At 40.3% G+C, this 21,419-nt stretch overlaps 1 protein-coding gene across 1 annotated transcript in view; it reads left to right on the forward strand.

The window, feature by feature from the left end:
• The first annotated feature begins 284 nt into the window (after window positions 1-284).
• LOC124716806 (kallikrein-4-like) overlaps window positions 285-21,419 on the forward strand; it is a 110,131-nt gene continuing 88,996 nt past the window's right edge. Inside the window, exons 1-2 of the mRNA XM_047243355.1 lie at window positions 285-336; window positions 17,440-17,540. Coding sequence (XP_047099311.1) covers window positions 285-336; window positions 17,440-17,540 — 153 coding nt within the window. The remainder of the gene's footprint in view (window positions 337-17,439; window positions 17,541-21,419) is intronic.

Raw genomic sequence — 21,419 nt, forward strand, 5'->3', positions numbered from 1 at the left:
AATCGCGCTTTGACGAAAATTGTGATTAGGAAGATAATCTTTGGTGTGACAATTATTTAATATTTCGTTGGTCTAAACGGCATTATAATATGTATAATCTTTGATGCTGGCAGTCATCTCTGGATTGCAGTCGACGAACAACCAAGCCTCTAAATTACTGAGGTCGATGGTTTGGCGTCAGCTGCGTTAAGACGTATGACCTCAGAATATAGTAAACCGTTTGGACAGGACAGTGTCATATATGCTCAAGTTTTTGTGTACATGTTTGTCAAATGTGTCGCAGTATGGCTTACCACGAGCGTGATTTTAACTTCCGCGACAACTACTACTACTACGGTAAGATTTTCAAGTTAAATTTATTTTCTGACTGTTTCACGAGTGCCTACGGCTTATATTTGCTTTATTATCACCCGAATGACGTTTCCATGTTAAATTTATTTTCTGACTGTTTCACAAGTGCCTAGGGCTTATATTTGCTATATTATCACCCGAATGACGCTGCCTAGATGTAAAACTGTGTACAGTTAGTTATAACGATTATTTAACGTGTGGTGCGAGTTCCCACGCTTGTTTTTCAATTTATGGGTATGGCTTGCGTCCATAAGACAATGTGCTCCAATCTTGTAGCAAACACAGATATTTCGTTTCATCAAACAGAATGATGAGTACTCTGTTATTCGAAATTGAAGACGCAACGAAAGTAAATGTTCCTTTTTTTCCAATCCTCCTCTCAAAAATTAGCGTCTCTCCATTGTTAAGCAGGATGTCAGGGTTTTTCTGATGTTCAGTGTTTTTGTAGTTAGGGCTAAAGTCGCTGAAGAGTAAGAAGTCGACTCCAGTTTTGATCACTTTTTTAATATCGAATAATCTCTAAATATTCCGTCCCTATTTCGTGTTTTCTCTGATTCGTTTTGAGCTACGGGGTCAAAAAGAAGTTATTGTTTTTATATACAGCCCAGAGAAACTTTACCAAAAAGAATCATAGAATAGCATGGCATACTGCGCATGTGACCGACAGCAACCCGAAATAGTTGCGTGATGTTTGTATAACACTGTTGTTTACATTTTGCTCTAACACCGGAACTTCTGTTTTTCACGCGTTTGTTAAGGTATGACAGATGTACTTATTAATAACGGCAGTGGTGCTCAACTGTTTCTGCTACTGACGCAAATCGAAATTCACCAAAGGACAAATAGCTACTTTTAATATGCCAGTGCCACAAAGGTCTAATTACGGTTATCGAACTAATATTTTAGTTGCTGTGGTGTGACATCAGTTCTCAGCACTGACAGTAATTGCTAGTATTAAACCGCCCCTTTATTTTATGCTAGCTAAACCCGGCCACGCTTCGCGGCGGCCCAGTCTGATATGAAATGAAGGGGAAAATAAATAAAAGTATCTACATCTACATTTATACTCCGCAAGCCACCCGACGGTGTGTGGCGGAGGGCACTTTGCGTGCCACTATCATTACCTCCCTTTTTTGTTCCAGTCGCGTATGGTTCGCGGGGAAGAACGACTGCCGGAAAGGCTCCGTGCGCGCTCGAATCTCTCTAATTTTACATTCGTGATCTCCTCGGGACGCATAAGTAGGGGGGAAGCAATATATTCGATACCTCAACCAGAAACGCACCCTCTCAAAATCTGGCGAGCAAGCTACACCGCGATGCAGAGCGCCTCTCTTGCAGAGTCTGCCACTTGAGTTTGCTAAACATCTCCGTAACGCTATCACGGTTACCAAATAACCCTGTGACGAAACGCGCCGCTCTTCATTGGGTCTTCTCTGTCTCCCCCGTCAACCAGACCTGGTACGGATCCCACACTGACGAGCAATACTCAAGTATAGGTCAACGAGTGTTTTGTAAGCCACCTCCTTTGTTGATGGACTACATTTTCTAAGGACTCTCCCAATGAATCTCAACCTGGCACTCGTCTTACCAACAACCTAACGAACAAAGATTCACCGAGAAAACGCATCGTTCAATTCAGTACCCCCTGCCTTGCAGTACAGTAGCTATGTGTCATAATATCAAATAAATGACAGACTATTTTGAGTTTTACGAGTACAACTACACGAAGGCTGAATTTTTATACAAGGTGTTTGACAATTTTGTAGAGGAGACTTAGTACACCAAATTTACATAGGATCCCATATCCTGAAATGTCATCCAACGACGCTACAGAGCGACAAAGTTGTAGGCGCCGCCGTCTGTAAATGCGGGTATAAACAGGGTGATTCCGTGATGATGCTGTTACAAACATTCCAGGGTGATGGAGACGGAGAAATGTATCAATTTCAGGTGAAGGTGCCTGGTTCGGAAACGAACGAGTCGAAAGTTACAAGCGAAAATCATACCTCTCACGGGAGAATACATGTACCGGACTGTTGTTCCTAAGGGTGTAGTTCATCTTCTCTAGTGTGAAACACATCTCCTCTATTGAACAAGTGCTCATATCTCTTAAGGTACCCATTTCAGAGCCCATGTTCACTAGAATTTTTTTCTTTTACTGGTCCATACTACCACCTCTGAAAGTTGCCTACACTACAATCTTAGCAACAACAGTAACAACAGATGTATTTCACTGTCAGAGGTATCAGAACGGTTATAAATTTCGACTCGTTCGTTTCCGGTACATGGACCCTTGCCTCAAATCGATAAATTTATCCTTCTGCGTTATCCTAGAAAGTCCGTAACATTATCACAAAATCACCTTGTATATATTTAAATTTAGAGGCCCCGGCGCCTATAACTTTTACGCTCTATAACGTCGCTGGATGAAGTTTCCGGACGTGAGTTATTTAGTAAAACATGACATGCTACGTAGCGTCTACAACCTCTAGATGTGTGACACGATCTGTGGAAAGCTCTGTATATGAAAGAACACATGGTTTGACAGTTGCAAGTTATCCATCGAGAAGAGCATCATTTTAGTTTCTTATTGGATAAGAGACTACACGCTACAAGCGGCAGCTTCTGAAAAGCAGTTGTCCACGAACACCCTGTCCGATGACTACCATTTTTCCGGAGAAGTCTGTTACGTCAGTCGCGAGCGAGATTGTCCAGTCAGTGGACAAAACAAGGTTGTCGAAATAGACGGATCGCATATAGCTACTATATACCAGGTGATAGGGAAGAACTCTACCTCTCCCAGTACATATATTTCCACAGCTTGAGGTTGCGTGGAAAAATTGACCCTCCTGATACTCTCCCGATATTTGTAAGAGACATAGCAAGAGTGTATCCGGTTATGACAAAGAAGTATTGCTACCGGCGGCTTATGAGGCACGATGAAAAGTGCCTGAAGAAGACGTGGCTGACGAATAAAATAAGTAATGTTCCTGCTTTCATTTGTAATTTTAACTTATTAAATGTTCCTATTTTATCATTTATAATGCTACATGCCCCTACTATCAAAATGTTCGTAGATGTACAGAAAGTAAATATCCTACGTTGCGCTAACTATTCTAGCGTTAACGTATGTAAATTCATAAAGACAGAAACATTCTACTAGAATATAAATGTTTGTTATCCTGCTATGGCTGTCTCGTTGCCTAGGCTGTCTGTTCTTGTTTGTTTTCCATTAAATAGGACCGATGTTTTTTGTTTCAGTAAAGTTCGCTGGAATATTGTTGCTGTTTGGCATCATTAGCGTATATTCATAAATTCCTGATACTTTATACAACACCACTTGTTAAGCAAATGCATTGTGCAGTATTTCAACACAACAACAAAAATTTGATACTTACGTTGACCAATTTCGACAATTGAAACTATTATGGAGTGTCCAACACCTAAAATTTCCACAAATAATACGTACGTTGCTTCTAGATCCTTCTAGAACACTCTGTAGTTCAAATGAATTTTGTTATGAGTGTTTTAACTGAAATAACTTTTCAGATATAATTTACAAAATGTTTTCTAGAAATAAATATTTATGTGCATGATAATAATGGAGGTTGCAAATTTGACAATATAAAGACTATCCGCTTCTTGTCTTCGTATAATTTTTGATTGTATTATCGATGAAAAAATTAGAAAAATTAAAAATGAAAACAGAAACGTTATTTAGATGAAAAATGAAGCGTAAAATTAGTTTCACGGTAAAACGGTTTTTGACTCATTTAGGTTAACAATTGTGATTACGAATTTTCATAGCTCAAGATAGATGCTGCTGAACGGATTAATATGAAAAATAAAATTATATTATGAGAAAAATAGTGTTTTGGTGATCAGATATATGCAAAATCAACTTTTCATGTGGAATGTATATATTAAGTAACAAATTAACTCAAGTTAGGGAGAAATTTATAAGGGATCGAACATTTCAATTGACGTTCAAAAATTCTGTTCTGTCAAGATTCATTACACGATGCTCCAGTGAACCCTTTTAACGGTATCCATAGCTCGCACCACCAGTCATATGGTCGATAGAGAATCGCATTTTCGACATATATCGGTATGGGCCCACGCGTTCGATAGTTAATCATTCTTGGAAATTACCCGTTAACAATAAGTACGGAAAACTGTGCAATAAGAGAAGCTTCACATGTTGATTAATATCGAAAATTTTCGTTCTCTTCCTGTTGGCTTACTTTCTCTCCTCAGAAAACGTCATTCCAGTATTCTACTTGGTCAGTTTTCTAATTGTGAATGTTGGACCTTAAGATATCGCGATTTTGGACGTCTTCTGGTATAGTTTCTGCCAACTTCAGATCAATTCTGATCTCGCCGGTCAATTTCGTGGAGTCCGTTCTGGTATTACTCACGTTGTCAAAGAATTCGTCTATTAGTTTTGTAAGTCTGTATTGGTTCATTCATTTAGTGTGTCCATAGAATCTTAAATTGCCATTTCCAATGTCGCTGGGGATATTTGTGTATTGTCTGGTTTTCTTTCTGCCTCTGAGTCGGTATTGTACCTCCGGAAGGTTTGGGCCTACAATTTTTTTCACGAATTTGCGTTCGTTTTTCTCTATTTATTCAGTTTGTCTTCTTGTTAAAATTAAATTTTGCTGAACCATAGAGCCAGTGTAGTTTCTTTACTGTTTTGAATTATCTTGAGTTAAAACTTCCTGTCAGATTAAAACTGTATGCCGGACCGAGAAACGAAATCGGGACCTTTGCCTTTCGCGGGCAAGTGCCTTACCAACTGAGCTACCCAAGCACGACTCACGCCCCCTCCTCAAAGCTTTACTTCTGCCAGTAACTCGCCTCCTACCTTCCAAACTATACAGAAGCTCTCCTGCGAACCTTGCAGAACTAACACCCCTGAAAGAAAGGATATTGCGGAGACATGGCTTAGCCACAGCCTGGGGGTGTTTCCAGAATGAGATTTTCACTCTGAAGCGGAGTGTGCGCTGATATGATACTTCCTGGCGCATTAAAACTGTGTGCCGGACCGAGACTCGAACTCGGGACCTTTGCCTTTCGCGGGCAAGTGCTCTACCAACTGAGCTACTTCTGCAAAGTTTGGAAGGTAGGAGGCGAGGTACTGGCAGAAGTATAACTGTGAGGACGGGGCGTGAGTCGTGTCTGGGTAGCTCAGTTGGTAGAGCACTTGCCCGCGAAAGGCAAAGGTCCAGATTTCGAGTCTCGGTCTGGCACACAGTTTTAATCTGCCAGGAACCTTCATATCAGCGCACCCTCCGCTGCAGAGTGCAAATCTAATTCTGGAAATATCTTGAGTTTGTGTGCTTTAAAATACATTTCTTGTTGTAGATATTTTCGGCAAATCGGTATGCAGTTTCCATCTGTTGGTACCCAGTGTCGTTCGTTTTTGTTTCGATTCATTTTTCCTGAATCTTTTCAGCGAGCTATGTAAATTGTGCAACTCGTTTAATTTTGTCAAATTTTGTTCCCATAAATTTTGGTACCTGTTTCTAGGTCGTGCACTCTATCTTTTCAAAAAATATTTGGAGACCGACTTCTTCTGCAGTTTCTTTCAAGAGTCCAATCTGATGTTGGTCTGATGAAATGTTGCGAGTTAAAAGTGATAAATCGTCTACAAATTCTACCCCATCTATAGATAACATGCCTCTGTCTAAAGTGACTGGTTGGTTAATTTTAAGGATTGATTTCTGTTTCTGCCTTCCATATATTATTATTTTTATTATTGCTATTATTTTATTATGCTTCTGCCTTCCATACATTATTGTTATTATTATTATTATTATATTTTGCTCAGTGAATTCTCCCAATAAATGGAAGATGTTTAGCAAATAAATCATTTAACTTTCCTTTAGATTCCACTTGTTGATCCACTAGGTTTTCGTTGTTTCCTACATGGCTTGTTTACGTTATTTCGACCACTATGATCTGTACTGTTTTTGTTTTGGTTGCTTTGATGCAACTTCCTACTAGTTTCCTTTGTGGCTGCCCAAACTGTCGGTTATGGTCGCGTTTTTGAGATACTTTCTGATTTTGTTCAGCCAAGGTGTTCAGTTCTTTATTGATGTTACATAGTCTGTTACCTTCCTTGTCAATCGCTTTTCTGTTAGTCCGTTGGTCAAAGAATTTCGTTCGCTGTTTCTGAATGTCATTTTCGAAGACTGAAAAATCTTCTGTTATTTTGATTAATTTTAGCCTGTAACCGCATTGGGTACGTCTTGCTTCAAAAATTTTCGTGAATAACGTTGTTGAGCCATAATATTCCGTAGTACTTTCTAACATTCTGCGTGGTGTCTGTTTGTTCTATATCGTGTCTCCCTACCACTTTCGTGCAACGACGCTCTGAGCGTGTTTTTTAGGGAATTGACTAGTTTGAACCAGGGACCTGTTGCTCGTAAGGAGACGCCAGACCACACATGACATGTAGAATTCAGAAGAGTTCAGTGAGACTAGCGATGATATAACCAAATACTTAATGATTTCAGCGTCAGCTCCTCTGCACTCCCTGTAAAAGAATCTTAATACTAACTAAATTTAGTGGAAGAGGTTCAGGGCTTTCCTATTTTTAGTTAACTGGTAAAATAACGTCGAAAAAACAGTTAAGTTTACCATCGGGAATTTTATTCTACTCACAAAACATCGTTTATAAATTGCACTATTGATAAAAGGAAATGTTTTAAAACAGGATGGTAAAAACAAACTGCGTTAAACAAAAATGTGAACGAATATTCCCTGAATGGGTTTCCAAGTTCTACAATGGATCGAAGGATGACCTATGCCATATCACATCTATAATCTAGGTTTAAATTAAGTTTCACAAAAGAGAAAACTATCAAAATGGTCTACAGTGACCCTCAATTGTCTTTAATTACTTATCTAACTTGTCGTAAATTACAGTGGCTGATGTGGCTTCTCAATAACTATATAACAGAAAAATCATCGCTTTTCAGATTTTTACTTCAAGTGGCAAATGTGAACACCATGAGCTTTAATTGACGATCGACACTAGTATTACGCAAAAAGGGGGTGTAACAGATGAGACGTCTGCAGTTCTGAGTGAAGCTTTATGCGCTGTTATGCGGCATCGCGTGCGTTCATTACCTTGTCGGTGTTCGTCAGGGGGCAGCGGGCAGCACAGCTCCGCTCACCTCGCCGTCTCTGAAGCAACTCTTTCCTAACTTCTCCTTACTGCAATTTACCGAAGTTGGTTTAAAAAAACTATCTGGCTGTGTTTTCATCTGATCAATCAGGGTCTCAATGTTAACCTTAAGCTCCGCCTACAAAAATTCTGTCGATCCAATGAGAAACGTTATACTTTTCGTGGTGGGGCAATGTTTTTAAAGTTTGCAACGTAACAGAGACGCGAAAAAGTCTCATGCTAAAACTTGCAGCTGATGTGGTCGTTTTAGTGTTATCGTAAGATCTATACTGTTCTTCTGGAGGGCCCTATCTTTTAACATGGGCTGGGGGGGGGGGGGGGTCCTGACGTAACAGAGACGCGAAAAAGTCTCATGCTAAAACTTGCGGCTTGTGGTAGCCCTTTTTGTGTTATCGTAAGATCTATACTGTTCTTCTGGAGGGCTATAGCTTTTAACATGGGCTGTGGGGTGATCCTGACGTAACAGAGACGCGAAAAGGTCTCACGCTAAAACTTGCAGCTGGGGTGTGGTCCTAGCGGTTAGCTGGCAACGTGGGTGTCCGTCCCTTATCGTAGGGCCTTCCAGCTTAACACGGTTCAGCTCTCGGCTTCTGTTCACGTTTCTCCCCTCGGAACTGCGTCTGTCTCACGGTGGGAAGGTATGACATGCATTTAGGCATTCTTGTGTCAGTCTGTGGTATTCCATTCGCTCACTCGTTACTCGTATTACTTTGGTTAATTTAATGTCACGATTTATTCGGAGCTATGTGACATACTACTGGATTTGCTTATCATGTCAGGGTTTTCATGGAAGGTGTTGGATTTGCCTGACACCTTACAACTTCTCTCTCCACATTATCGAATGCTTTCTCACGACCCATGAAAGCGAGGCGGATTTTCCTATTGTACTTTCGTCTCTTTTCTCTAAGTTGTCGCAGTGTAAAAACGTTGTCAGCAGTTGATCGCCCTCTTTTAAAACCTTACTTTTTCAGATGTTAGGTTTACAATGATATTTTTAAGTCTTGCATTCAGAATTTTGGTATATAATTTGTAGGCTGAATCCAGAAGGCTTGTACACAATGTGATCAAAAGTGTTTGGAGACCCCCAAAACCTTACGTATTTCACATTAGGTGTATTGTGCTGCCACATACTGCCAGGTAATCCGTATCAGGGGCCTCAGTAGCCAATAGACATCAGGAGAGAGCAGAATGGGGCGCTCTGCGGAACCCACGGACTTCGAACGTAGTCAGGTGATAGGATGTCAATTGTGTCATATGCCTGTACGCGAGATTTCCACACTTCTAAAAATCCCTGGGTCCAATGTTTCCGATGTGATAGGGAAGTGGAAACGTGAAGAGACACGTACAGAACAAAAGCGTACAGGCAGTACTGTTGACTGGCAGAGACCGCCGACAGTTGAAGAGGGTCGTAATATGTAATAGGCAGACATCTATGCAGACCATCAAACAGGAATTCCAAACTGCATCAGGATCCACTGCAAGTACTATGACTGTTTGGCGGGAGGTGGGAAAACTTCGATTTTATAGTCGACCTGCTGCTCATAAGCAACACCTCACGCTAGTAAATGCCAAAGGACGCATCGCTTGGTGTAAGGAGCTTAAACATTGGACAACTCAGCAGTGGATACACATTGTGTGGAGTGACGAATCACGGTACATTATATGGCGATCCGATGGCAGGGTGTGGACATGGCGAATGCCCGGTGAACGTCATCTGCCAGCGTGTGTAGAACCAACAGTAAAATTCGGAGGCGGTGGTGTTATGGTGTGGCCATGTTTTTCATGGAGGGAGCTTGTACACCTTGTTGTTTCGCGTGGCTTTATCACAGCACAGGCCTACATTGATATTTTAAGCACCTTCTTGCTTCCCATTGTTGAAGAGCAATTCGGGGATGGCGATTGCATCTTTCAACAAGATCGAGCACCTGTTCATAATGCACGCCCTATGGCGGAGCGATTAAACGACAATAACATCGCTGTGAAGGACTGGCCTGCACAGAGTCTTGACCTGAATTCTATAGAACACCTTTGGGATGTTTTGTAACGCCGATTTCGCCCCAGGCCTCACCGACGGACATCGATACCTCTCCTCAGTGCAGAATTCCGTGAAGAATGGGCTGCCATTCCCCAAGAAACACGATCGAGTATCTGTTCATAATGCACGGCTTGTGACAGAGTGCTTGCACGACCATAACATCCCTGTAATGGACTGGCTTGCATAGAGTCCTGACCTGAATCCTATAGAACACCTCTTGGATGTTTTGAAACGCCGACTTCGTGCCAGGCCTCACCGATAGACATCGATACCTCTCCTCAGTGCAGAATTCCGTGAAGAATGGGCTGCCATTCCCCAAGAAACCTTCCAGCACCTGACTGAACGTAGACCTGTGGGAGTGGAAGCTGTCATTAAGGCTAAGGGTGGGCCAACAGCATTTTGAATTCCAGCATTACCGATGGAGGGCGCTGCGAACTTGAAAGTCATTTTCAGCCAGGTGCCCGCATACTTTTGATCACGTAGTGTATCTTGAGAGTCAACACATTTATTTTTACTGCCCTTTTTAAAGTTAGACGTTACTTCGGCCGTCGTCCAGTTCTTTGGTACCTTCTTATTTTTCCAATGTTGATTAAATATGTGAAAAAAGTCTTAAATGTAGGAATAACATTCATATTTCCAGAGTTCCATACTAAAACGATCTAAACCAATTACTTCGCTATTTTTTGTTCGTTTTAGAGCTTCCATCAGTTTTCTCATATCTACGTCTCTACATGATTACTATGCTGCTCAGAATTAAATGCCTGGTAGAGGGTTCACCGAACCACCTTCAAGCTACTTCTCTACCGTTCCACTCTTGAACTGTTCGCGGGAAAAATGAACACTTAAATTTTTCTGTGTGAGTTCTCTTATTTTATTATGATGATCATTTTTCCCTGTGTAGGTGGGTACCAAAAAAATATTTTCTCACTCAGAAGAGAAAGTTGGTGTTTGAAATTTCATGATAAGGTCCTGCCGCAGAGGAAGACGCCTTTGTTTAAATGAGTACCACTCCAATTCTTGTATTATATCCGTGGCATTCTCTCCTCTATTTCGCTATAATACAAAACGAGCTGCCCTGTTTTGCACTTTTTCGATGTTCCCCTCCAATCGTATCTGATACGGATCGCACACCGCACAGCAGTGCAACAGAAAAGGGCGAACAATTGTAATATAAGCAAGCTCTTTAGTAGACTTGTCACATTTTCTAGGTGTACTGCCAAAAATCGCAATCTTTGGTTTGTGTTCCCCACAAGATTATCTTTGAGATCGTTACAATTTAACTTAACCATAACTATGATCTCTAAGTATTTAGTTGAATTTACAGGCTTTAGATACGTGTGATTAATCGTGTAACCGAAATTTAACGGATTCGTTTTAGTGCTCATGTGGATGACTTCACACTTTTTGCACCATATAGATAGTTTGACTAAATCTTTTGTAATTCTTTTTGATCATCTGATGACGTTACATGATGGTACATGACAGCATCATCTGAAAACTATCTAAGAGAGCTGCTCAGATTGTTTTATGTAAATCAGAAACAACAGAGGGTCTATGAAACGTCCTTGAAGAACGCCGGATATTACTTCCGTTTCACTCGATAACCTTTAGTCAGTTATCACCAACTGTGACCTTTCTGAAAAGAAAACATGACTCCGGTCACACAACTGCAGATGCCGCAGCCAAGGCAGCGGTCCTCCAGCCTCGGACAGCTTCTTGTTGTGTGCCTTCATCTGATTTTAGCAGGGTCGTTTGTCAGCGCATTTTATCGCTGTGACATGCCGATTGGGCTACACTTACTGACAACAAGCTTCGGGCCTTGAAACCTCTCCCCACGGCTTGGAGGACCTCTTCACGCCCTTCTCGGCGGGAGGAGGTCGTTTTGGCTCGGTTACGGATTGGACACTGCCGGTTCAGCCATCGCCATCTGCTGACGGCTACGCCGGCGCCGTTCTGCCCATGTGGGCAATTGCTGACGGTACGCCACATTTTAACGTCCTGTCCGAATTTTAATACACTGCGAGTTGATCTTGGCCTGCCATGTACTCTGGATGCCTTTTTAGCGGGTGACCCAGGAGCAGCTGCTCGCGTTCTTCGTTTTATCTACGTGACAAACCTGTCTAAGGAGATTTGATTATGCTGTTTTCTTTTAATCCCTTGCCTGTTAATGTGCCTTTTATAGTGTTGTCCTGTTTAGTTGCTGCTTTAACCTTGTGCCTCGCAGTGCATTCATACCTCGCAGTGTGTTCATAATTAGTCTGGGCGCTAATGACCACTGTAGTTGTGCGCCCTAAAACCACAAAAAAAAAAAAACCACAACTGTGACGATACTCCATAGGTACTTAGTTTAATTAGAAGTCGCTTGCGGGGAACTGTCTCATCAGTTTGACGTCGCCTGCTGATAGCACTCATTACTTCGTGAGAATAAAGAGCTAGTTGTGTTTCACAAGAACAGATATTTTCTGAATCCTTGTTGGCTATTTGTCAATGAACCTTGATTCATAATGCTCGAGCACAATATACAAAATCATACAGTAAATCGACGTTGGTGATACGGGTTTGTAATTCAGCGGATTACTCCTGTTTGCTTTCTTGGGTATTGAGGTGACTTGTGTAACTTTTCACTCTACGACCGACCGCTTGTATATGAGTGCTAAGTATAGAGCTATTGTACCAGCATTCCTTTAAAGAAACCTGACTGGTGTTCAATTTGGACCAGAACCCTTGCTTTCTTAAGAGTTTTAAGCTGCTTCGCTACACCGAGGATACCTGTTTCTAAGTTAGTCATGTTGGCAATAGTTGTTGACTCGAATTCTTGAATATTTACTTCATCTTCTTTTGTGAAGGAGTTTCGGAAGCCGTGTTTAGTTACTCTGGTGTAGTGGCACTGTCGTGAATAATATCACCATTGTTATCGCGCAGTTAACGTATTTATTGTTTCTTGCCACTCATGTACTTCACATACGACCAGAATCTCGTTGTATTTTCTGCCCGATTCGAGACAAGAGCGTAGTTGTGGAAACTATTAAAAATACCTCGCGTTTAAGCTCGCGCTGAATTAAGACGTTCTGTAAAATTTCGCCAATGTCAAAGATTTTGTTTTCTTTTAAATTTGACATGCTTTATTCCTTGCTTCTGTAACAGTGTGCCGTGGGGGATCATTACCATCTCTTGTTAATTTTTTAGATATATATCTCTAAACTACCGTCAATACTATTTCTTTGAATTTAACTACACCTGGTCCACGCTTATGTAGTCGGACTGGAAGAAGTAGAGGCTGTCTCTGAGGAAAGTGTCTAGCGAATTTTTATCTGCTTTTTCATCTATTTTGCGTTCGTTTCTGGTGGGTTTGTACGTTACTGTATTCAGGTAGCTACAACAACCTTGTGGTCCCTAATCCCTATGTCTATCACGTTACTGCCTATTTGATCAGGATAATTTCTTACTAAGAAGTCAAGCTTGTTTTCGCAATCATTTACACTTTGAGTGGGCCGCTGAACTAGCTGTTAAAAATAATATTCTTAGAAGGCATTCAGTAAGATGTTGGAGAACGTTTTATGCCTACCACTGACTTTAAACATGTATTTTTATCATATCGTTGATAGATTGAAGTCACCAGCAGCTATAATTGCGTGAGTGGGTTACCTATTTGAAGAGACTGTCAAGTTTTTTTTGAACTTTTCAGCAACTGTATCACCTGAGTCGGAGGGAAGAGACGTCATCAAAAGTAACCAATTATTACTTGATTCTGGTTGTGAATTATAGCCTCTACTCATAGGAATTATCTACTTTAGTTTCACTACAAGGTAAACTACTACTGACAGCAATAAGTGCTCAAATAACAACGGTATTTAATGTATCCTTTCTGAAAATGGTCTGGTCCTTTGTAACAATTTCTGCTGAATTTATTTCCGGTCTTAGCGAGCTTTGAGATTCAGTGTTTTCTATTAGCGCTTGAAGCTCTGGTTTTTTTCGAACACAGCTGCGACAATTGAAGGGCTTATTTCAATAGTGGTACAAGTCCATTACCTCCACTTTTCTGTCTATAATGCTTCTGAAATTAATGAGCCAAACAAACAGAAAGAAAGGTTCATCTCTAGCAAGAAGCCATATGCTTGAATATTTCTGGTATCTCAACTGCAGGTTTTTCAGCGCTCATTTAACTTTAGGACTCTGTATCTGAATATGAACAAAAATGGACTTGTACTACTATTGAAATAAGCCCTTCAATTAACAACTGTTATACCGATAGTTCCTGTATCTACATTGTCCCTGTGTTTGGCCTGCACCCTTTGAGACTGAAACCCTCCTTGTGTTCCCCAAGGCCCTCTAACCTAAAAATCCGCGCAGTCCACGCCACACAGCCCCTGCTAACCATGTAGTTGCCTCCTGCATGTTGTGGACTCCTGACCTATTGAGCAGAACCAGAAACCCAGCCAACCTATGGCGCAAGTCGAGGAGACCCCTTATTGGCCTCTCAGAAAGTATTTTGTTGCTGGTCACACCTTGGAACGATCTTCCACTCGACCACGGGTGATAGGTCAATCTCAGTGCGGGCAGTGCCCAGGATGGCTCAGTAGGGGACTGATGGGGAACATGTGGCTCATGCTGGACGTTCCTCAGACCGTCCTGTCCGGCGTCCCACAGTGATGCCCATTTGAACAACCTGAAGCTGTGTGACCAGAGACAACACCGCCTGGAGCTCTGAACGAAGGGTCATCAACTAGGCTCTCATTGAACACAGTAACCACATTCGCTGTCCGTATTAAAGATGGCCTGATAAATGGGCAGACATGCACAAAAAATGAGTTGAAGCTAAGGAACACTGACGAAATATAACGTCAGTCGCTTCTTATGAGAAACTATGGCAGCTCACAGTACTCTGATGAGCTGTTACAGTTATGAGAGCTATTGCTCGGTTGCAAGATCAAACTAATGCAACTGCCTCTTGAAACACAAAACATATGCCCGACGCGTTGCACACAGCCATTCTATGCGCTACACAGTTAATAAGGCACGGAACTATGCCTGGAGTTGATGCTAAAGAACACTGACAGAATTTAAAATAAGTCGCTTCTAATGAGAAGCCAGGCTTTTTCTGTCATTCAGTTCATGTGACATCTGAATTAAAATTTCATCATACTGCTGTTTTTTTATGAATTATCCATTCCTTCTCTCCTATATAATTAGCATGTATATGATTATCTTGCCTGTTGAGTGAGGTGATTTCATCATTTTATGAGCTACAGTTTGCCTGCCATGTAAATCATATTCTATATTGCTAATAAAGCGTACCCAGGATTGTGTGTGCACTTTCCGAGTTACGTGTTTCGCATTATTTCTCTTCTCTTTATATTTTTTGTACTTTTCATTGGAGGGATTATTTCTGTAGGTCTTGAAAGCTTCTTGCTTTTCTTTAATTGCTGTTTTCATCTCTCGCGTCCAAATCCTTAGTCCTGTAAGTTTCCCATATTTCCTTTTCTCCAGAACCTCATTGGCCTCACTCGATACAGCTGTTTTTAAGTTCTTCCATTCATCTTATGTCTTCTAACGTATCTAAATTTGTTAGTGTTTTTGTCATCTACTTTTGCTAGATATATCTTACGGGGCTATCTTCTTGAAGGTAAACTTTAAGAACTTGTTCTTCCTTTTGATTCTTAACTAGTTCTTCCATTTCCCATAGATGTAAATTATTGACACCAATAAAAAGTGGTTAATCCTGAGCCACTCCTCTATAAACTCAGGTATCTACAACCTGTTCAGTAAATTCCTCATTTATTACTATACAAACTAAAACAGATTTATATTCTCTTGCTAACCAGGTGAATTTGTGTATGTCTTTCTTCCTAAGGAAACCATTGGTAATTTTTAAATGATTAGAAGTAGCAACACCTCTGAGTACTTTTCAATTTTCATTACTATGTTTTCTCCCAATGTGTCTACTACGGTTTTTGGAATTGGTATATTTCCAATTCTAGCATTGAGATCTGGCATAAGCAAAATCTGAGTTTCATTGTATCTGTTTAAGATCACTTGCAATTGTTTGTAAAAGGTCTTATACTCATCAGTTTTTCCTTCTTCTAGGGCATAAGTTACTATTCTTAGGATTGCTCTTGGGTCTTGAATTCCTACGAGTACAATGCATCCATTTATATTCGTAGTCCTGTATTTTATCTTTCCATTTTCTATGAATGTAAATGTCAACACTTTTACTTCTTTTTTGTCCCCGCTTTACTCCGCTGTAGATAATAATATAGCTGCCTACATGTTTAGTTACAGATGTTTTCTTCTTTGTTTCTGTAATTTCTGCTAAATATGTACCCTTTCCTTTCAGATGTTTAGCTAATTCGACTTTCTTAAGGGCAGTCCTTTTAAAGTTCCAAGTGGTAACTTTCCAAGCTCCATTAAACCATTTTCTCTTATTCCTATTTCTGGTCGGAAATCTGTCCTGTTTCCGAGGCTTGACTGAGTACTGAGTCCCTGAATTGGGCCCTGGCCCGTGGCAGATAAGACTGTGGGACTAGCATCTCTGAGCTTTACAAGCCATAGCTCATAAGTCAAATAAGCGAGTGTCGTACAGCATATCCTCTGTACTCGATGTTATAGTGTCCAGGAGCAGGTTCAATAGTAGTGGGAATGTGTCGCCTTGGTGTATCCTACTTTAATTTTGACCATAAAGGGATCAGAGATTTCAACCATGAACCTGACTTTCGATGTTGTCAGCTAGTGTCTGATTAGTCGTAGCGTTTTTGAGCCTATTTCCTGTTCCTCTTGGATAATGAACAGCAATTATCGGTCAAATAAATCGTAGGGATTCTTGAAATTTATGGAGGCGGCATGTATTTTGGAATTGTTTTCAGATTGAAGATATCTACGTCCATATCACTCCTCTATAATTCACACTTAAGTGCCTGGAAGAGGATTCATCGATCCCCTTTCACATCATGATGTATATATGACAGGTCTGGTCACGCTACCATGATCCTGTAAGATGGCGGCCATTTGGGGTCTATAACGCCGCATTTAAAATTATCCAAGTTAAAATGTGTGCATTATACCTGCTGTTCGTAAATCACTTGATTGTTGCTCTCCTTACTTCTGAACTGGCAGAAATTGGAAGTCTGTTAATGCTTCGTGTCTAACCACACCCACTAGTAATAATAATAATAATAATGTGTACAGCACAATAGTAGCCCTTATGTAGTTACTGCTGTGTCGTACTATCAATTAATTCATTTGGCTGTTTCAAAACGAGTAAGAAAGCAATTTCTGGACTACTGAATGTACTATCTACAACTTGGAGAGCACATTTTCACGAAATATATAGCATTCGTTACGTACATGTCTTACTTTCATCATGATCGATGTACGGGATAAAGCACAACATATGTGTGTAGTGATGGTTTCTGTGTGGAACTGGCAACCTCCACCGCATTAATTCTACGGGCGTAATTGGAATTACGCCCTTTCTCCGTCAAAGAGCTAAATCGATACCTCCATATTTGAATTACCCACCCTGAAACTTTCAGATCGATATCTTTGGTGTAGGCTAAGAAATCATCTTAAGAAGGCAGCAGGTGACAGGCAGTTGTCACCTCGTTTACTGCGTATAGGTTATTGTATCGACTCTGAGCTCCTTTGCGTGTTAACTTGTGTGATATAATGAGTGAAGTGAGTGGTAATGAGTCAGACCATGACTTTACAGACAAAAAGAAGAAAAGAACGTTATAGAAAAAAGAAAAGAATGGTCGTGGGCGCAAAAAAATTTAAGCCTGTAGATCGAGGTCGTCCAAAAAAGGGTAGTGCATTAAGAAATCAACACGACTCCCTGAAGATATTTCTCTTTTGTCATTAACAGTGAAACCAACTGCAGCAGAAGCAAAGTTGATGGACATTCAAAACCTGTTGCGCTTTCTTCCTGATACAGTAAAAGGCTGGTATGAAGAACTGCTAGACAGAGTAAATAGTGAAGAAGCTACTGATCCTGAACAGGAACATAAACTGTAAAGGCCATGAACATATATTTTTGTTAATGTACAGTTCAACTGGATGTAAAATAATAAAAGCAATTTTCCACTCAATTTTCATGATATTTTGCAGAGGTATGATGGTTTGATGGAAAAAGGGCGTAAACCATTCATCATATCTTGGATAATATATCACAAATGGAAGAAATATCTTCGGTTGGAAAGAATGATTCTGTATGTTAAAGGTATGGTCTAAGACAGAATTATTACATCATTGAAGTATAACGGTTTTTCAATAACGTATAAACTTGCAAATCTTCAACTCACTTTTACCGGAAATGCACTTTTCGGGCTTACGCCCATAGTCCATCAAACTCAAAATCAATATTAGAGTCTTACAAAATTGTGATAATAGTCTTTTGAAAATAGTTTAGGTTCGTGACTGAAAGAGAATCGAATCGTTTAGTTTTTGCCCCTCAGAAAATTACATTTTACCCATCAGTGGGTAATTACCCTCAGGTTGGGAACCACTGGTCTAGAACCTGGAACAAGTTTCTAGCTACTGGATCAGTTGAGGATCGTCACAGTATTGGCTGTGGAAGAAAAAGAACAGGTGTGCAGAACCGATGTCAGCATACAACAGCAAGTAGGCAACCTCAACTCAATGCTGTAGGTCTAAGGCGGCAGTTATAAACAGCTACTGGAGTGCAGGAGTCAACACAAATTATACGAAATAGTCTCATCGAGCAGGTATTATGTGCCAGAAGACTTCTCAGAACTCTTCCTCTAAATCGGGTGTGGAGATTAGTTGTGTAGTATGGGCACAAAACCACTCTAGGGGCTAGGCAAAAGATAAAACACCCTTTTCTTATGAGACTCATATCAGTGTGGAACCGTTTTTTAGTCGTGCTGTCCCACCAAAGACCACATAGAGGCCTTTGAGGGGGTATGCATCTCTACGATCGTCTCCATGGGAGAATAGCAGCCTGCATTGCTGCGAAAGGTGGATATACACTGTACTAGTGCCGACATTGTGCATGCTCTGTTGCCTGTGTCTATGTGCCTGTGGTTCTGTCAGTGTGATCATGTGATGTATCTGACCCCAGGAATGTGTCAATAAAGTTTCCCCTTCCTGGGACAATGAATTCACGGTGTTCTTATTTCAATTTCCAGGAGTGTATTTTTCTTCGTGATTCGTGTGTAATTGAATTTTGGCCTCATACATCAGCAATGAAATCTTGTTCAACAATAAATACCATCAGCACTGTTCTTAGAAAATGCTGTCTGATTCGATTAATTTTTCCTTTGTAAATAGAGTTCAGTACCACCGGTGCACATTTTTTCTTACACATCGGAATATTGTTTGCAGTTTCAACTAATTTAAATTTGCCGCTGTGATAAAAGTTAAGATGGCGGCCAACAAAAGATAGAGGATTTCTTTTTTAATTAAGATTTTCCTTTACTCAATAAATAATTAATCATTTAAATTGATGCCAACAATAAAAAAATTGTTAAATTGTTTTGCAAATTAGTTTAACACAAACCCATGCTATTTTCAACTAAAAGTACAGACGAAGTTGCTATATAATCGCAACTAACAATGGCTGCACTTCTTGCAGCTATGATAAAACAATTAATACAAAATTATAATTAAAAGGAGAAGTTAATTTTCAATAATTAATCATAAATAGTTTTAACGCATTTGGCTCTATTTGTTTTCACCACCAAATGAACATAAAAGTACAATAATTTTACATTAAATGTTTTTCATTCAACAGACCTCAAATCGATTCGCGTCTTGAGTCAGCGATGTACATCAGAAGAAGACGACAAAAGGGTACAAAAGAAAGGAAACGAATGACGTAGATTAACAAAGAATGTAAAACAAATATTATCTCTGTTTTACATAATTATCATCTTTTTAAGAAATAATTACATAATTGAATGAATATTATTGAGTTACATAATTTTCCACACGTTCATGTTATACTTCTTCTAATCAAATTGTGCCACAAATTTCTCTTCTCTCCAATTCTATTCAATACCTCCTCATTAGTTATGTGATCTACCCATCTAATCTTCAGCATTCTTCTATAGCACTACATTTCAAAAGCTTCTATTCTCTTCTTGTCCAAACTATTTATCGTCCATGTTTCACTTCCATACATTGCTACACTCCATACAAATACTTTCAGCAACGACTTCCTGACACTTAAATCTATACTAGATGTTAACAAATTTCTCTTCTTCAGAAACACTTTCCTTGACATTGCCAGTCTACATTTTATATCCTCTCTACTTCGACCATCATCAGTTATTTTGCTCGCCAAATAGCAAAACTCCTTTACTACTTTAAGTGTCTCATTTCCTAATCTAATTCCCTCAGCATCACCCGACTTAATTCGACTACATTCCATTATCCTCGTTTTGCTTTTGTTGATGTTCATCTTATATCCTCCTTTCAAGACACTAACCATTCCGTTCAACTGCTCTTCCAAGTCCGTTGCTGTCTCTGACAGAATTACAATGTTATCGGCGAACCTCAAAGTTTTTATTTCTTCTCCATGGATTTTAATACATACTCCAAATTTTTCTTTTGTTTCCTTCACTGCTTGCTCAATATACAGATTGAATAACAGCGGAAAGAGGCTACAACCCTGTCTCACTCCCTTCCCATCCACTGTTTCCCTTTTGTGTCCGTCGACTCTTATAACTGCCATCTGGCATCAGCACTTAACAACTGAAATGGGGACTCATCTGATGAGGGCACAAATTTCCAGTCGTCTCGGGTCCAACCGATATGGTCACGAGGGAGAGGCGCTGCATGTGATGTCACGCTCTTGGCAAAGACAGTCGGGTGGATCGTCTGCTGCCACAGCCCATTAACGGCAAACTGCGCCACACTGTCCTAGGGGATGACTTCTGCAAACGTCCCACATTGATTTCTGCGTTTATGTCACGCAGTGTTGCTTGTCTATTGAAACTGACAACTCTACGCAAACGCCGCTGCTCTCGGTCGTTAAGTAAAGACCATCAGCCACGGCGTTGTCAGTGTTGAGATGTGATGCTTCGAATTTCGCATTCTCGGCACGCTCTTGACGCTGAGGATCTGGGGATAATGAATTCCTGATCGATTTTGGAAATGTATTGTCCATTGCATCTTGTTCCAACTACCATTCCGCGTTCATTTCTGCTGAATCTCGCTGTGCGGCCATAATCACGTCGGAAATCTTTTCAGATGAATCATTTAAGTACAAATTGCAGCTCCACCAAGCCACTGTTCTTTTATTCTTTGTATAGGCGATACTGCCACCATCTGTACGTGTTTATATAGCTATCCCACGACTTTTCTCTCCTCAGTATACCATAGTAGTTGTTTCTATGTCTGCTCAGAATCTCAGTGAGCTACGTCACTTGGCTGTTTACACCTACAGAGAAAATGTACTTAATTCATTAAATAACAAATTACAAGCAGCAGGTATTTTCTGTGATTTGTCAAAAGCATTTTATTGTGTGAACCACAATATCCTTTTAAATAGAGATCTATGGCGTCACGGGCAGTGCTGCAAAATGGTTCAAGTCATACCTCGCTAACAGGAAACAAAGGGTGTCAGTGCAAGGGACGAGTGAATTAAGTCATCAGTCATCATCAGAATGGGAAGAAATTACATGTGGTGTCTTAGGGCCATTTCTTTTTCTTGTGTACAATAATGATCTCCTATCAGTTACACTGCCAGAAGCAGAGTTCGTTTTGTTTGCAGATGATACAAGTATTGCAATAAATAGTATGTCAAGTGTATTTCTAGAAAGATCTGCTAATGATATTTTCATGAATATTAATAAATGATTTAAAGCCAACTCACTGTCATTA

This window comes from Schistocerca piceifrons, chromosome 9, assembly GCF_021461385.2.
Source record: "Schistocerca piceifrons isolate TAMUIC-IGC-003096 chromosome 9, iqSchPice1.1, whole genome shotgun sequence".
Lineage (NCBI taxonomy): Eukaryota > Metazoa > Arthropoda > Insecta > Orthoptera > Acrididae > Schistocerca > Schistocerca piceifrons.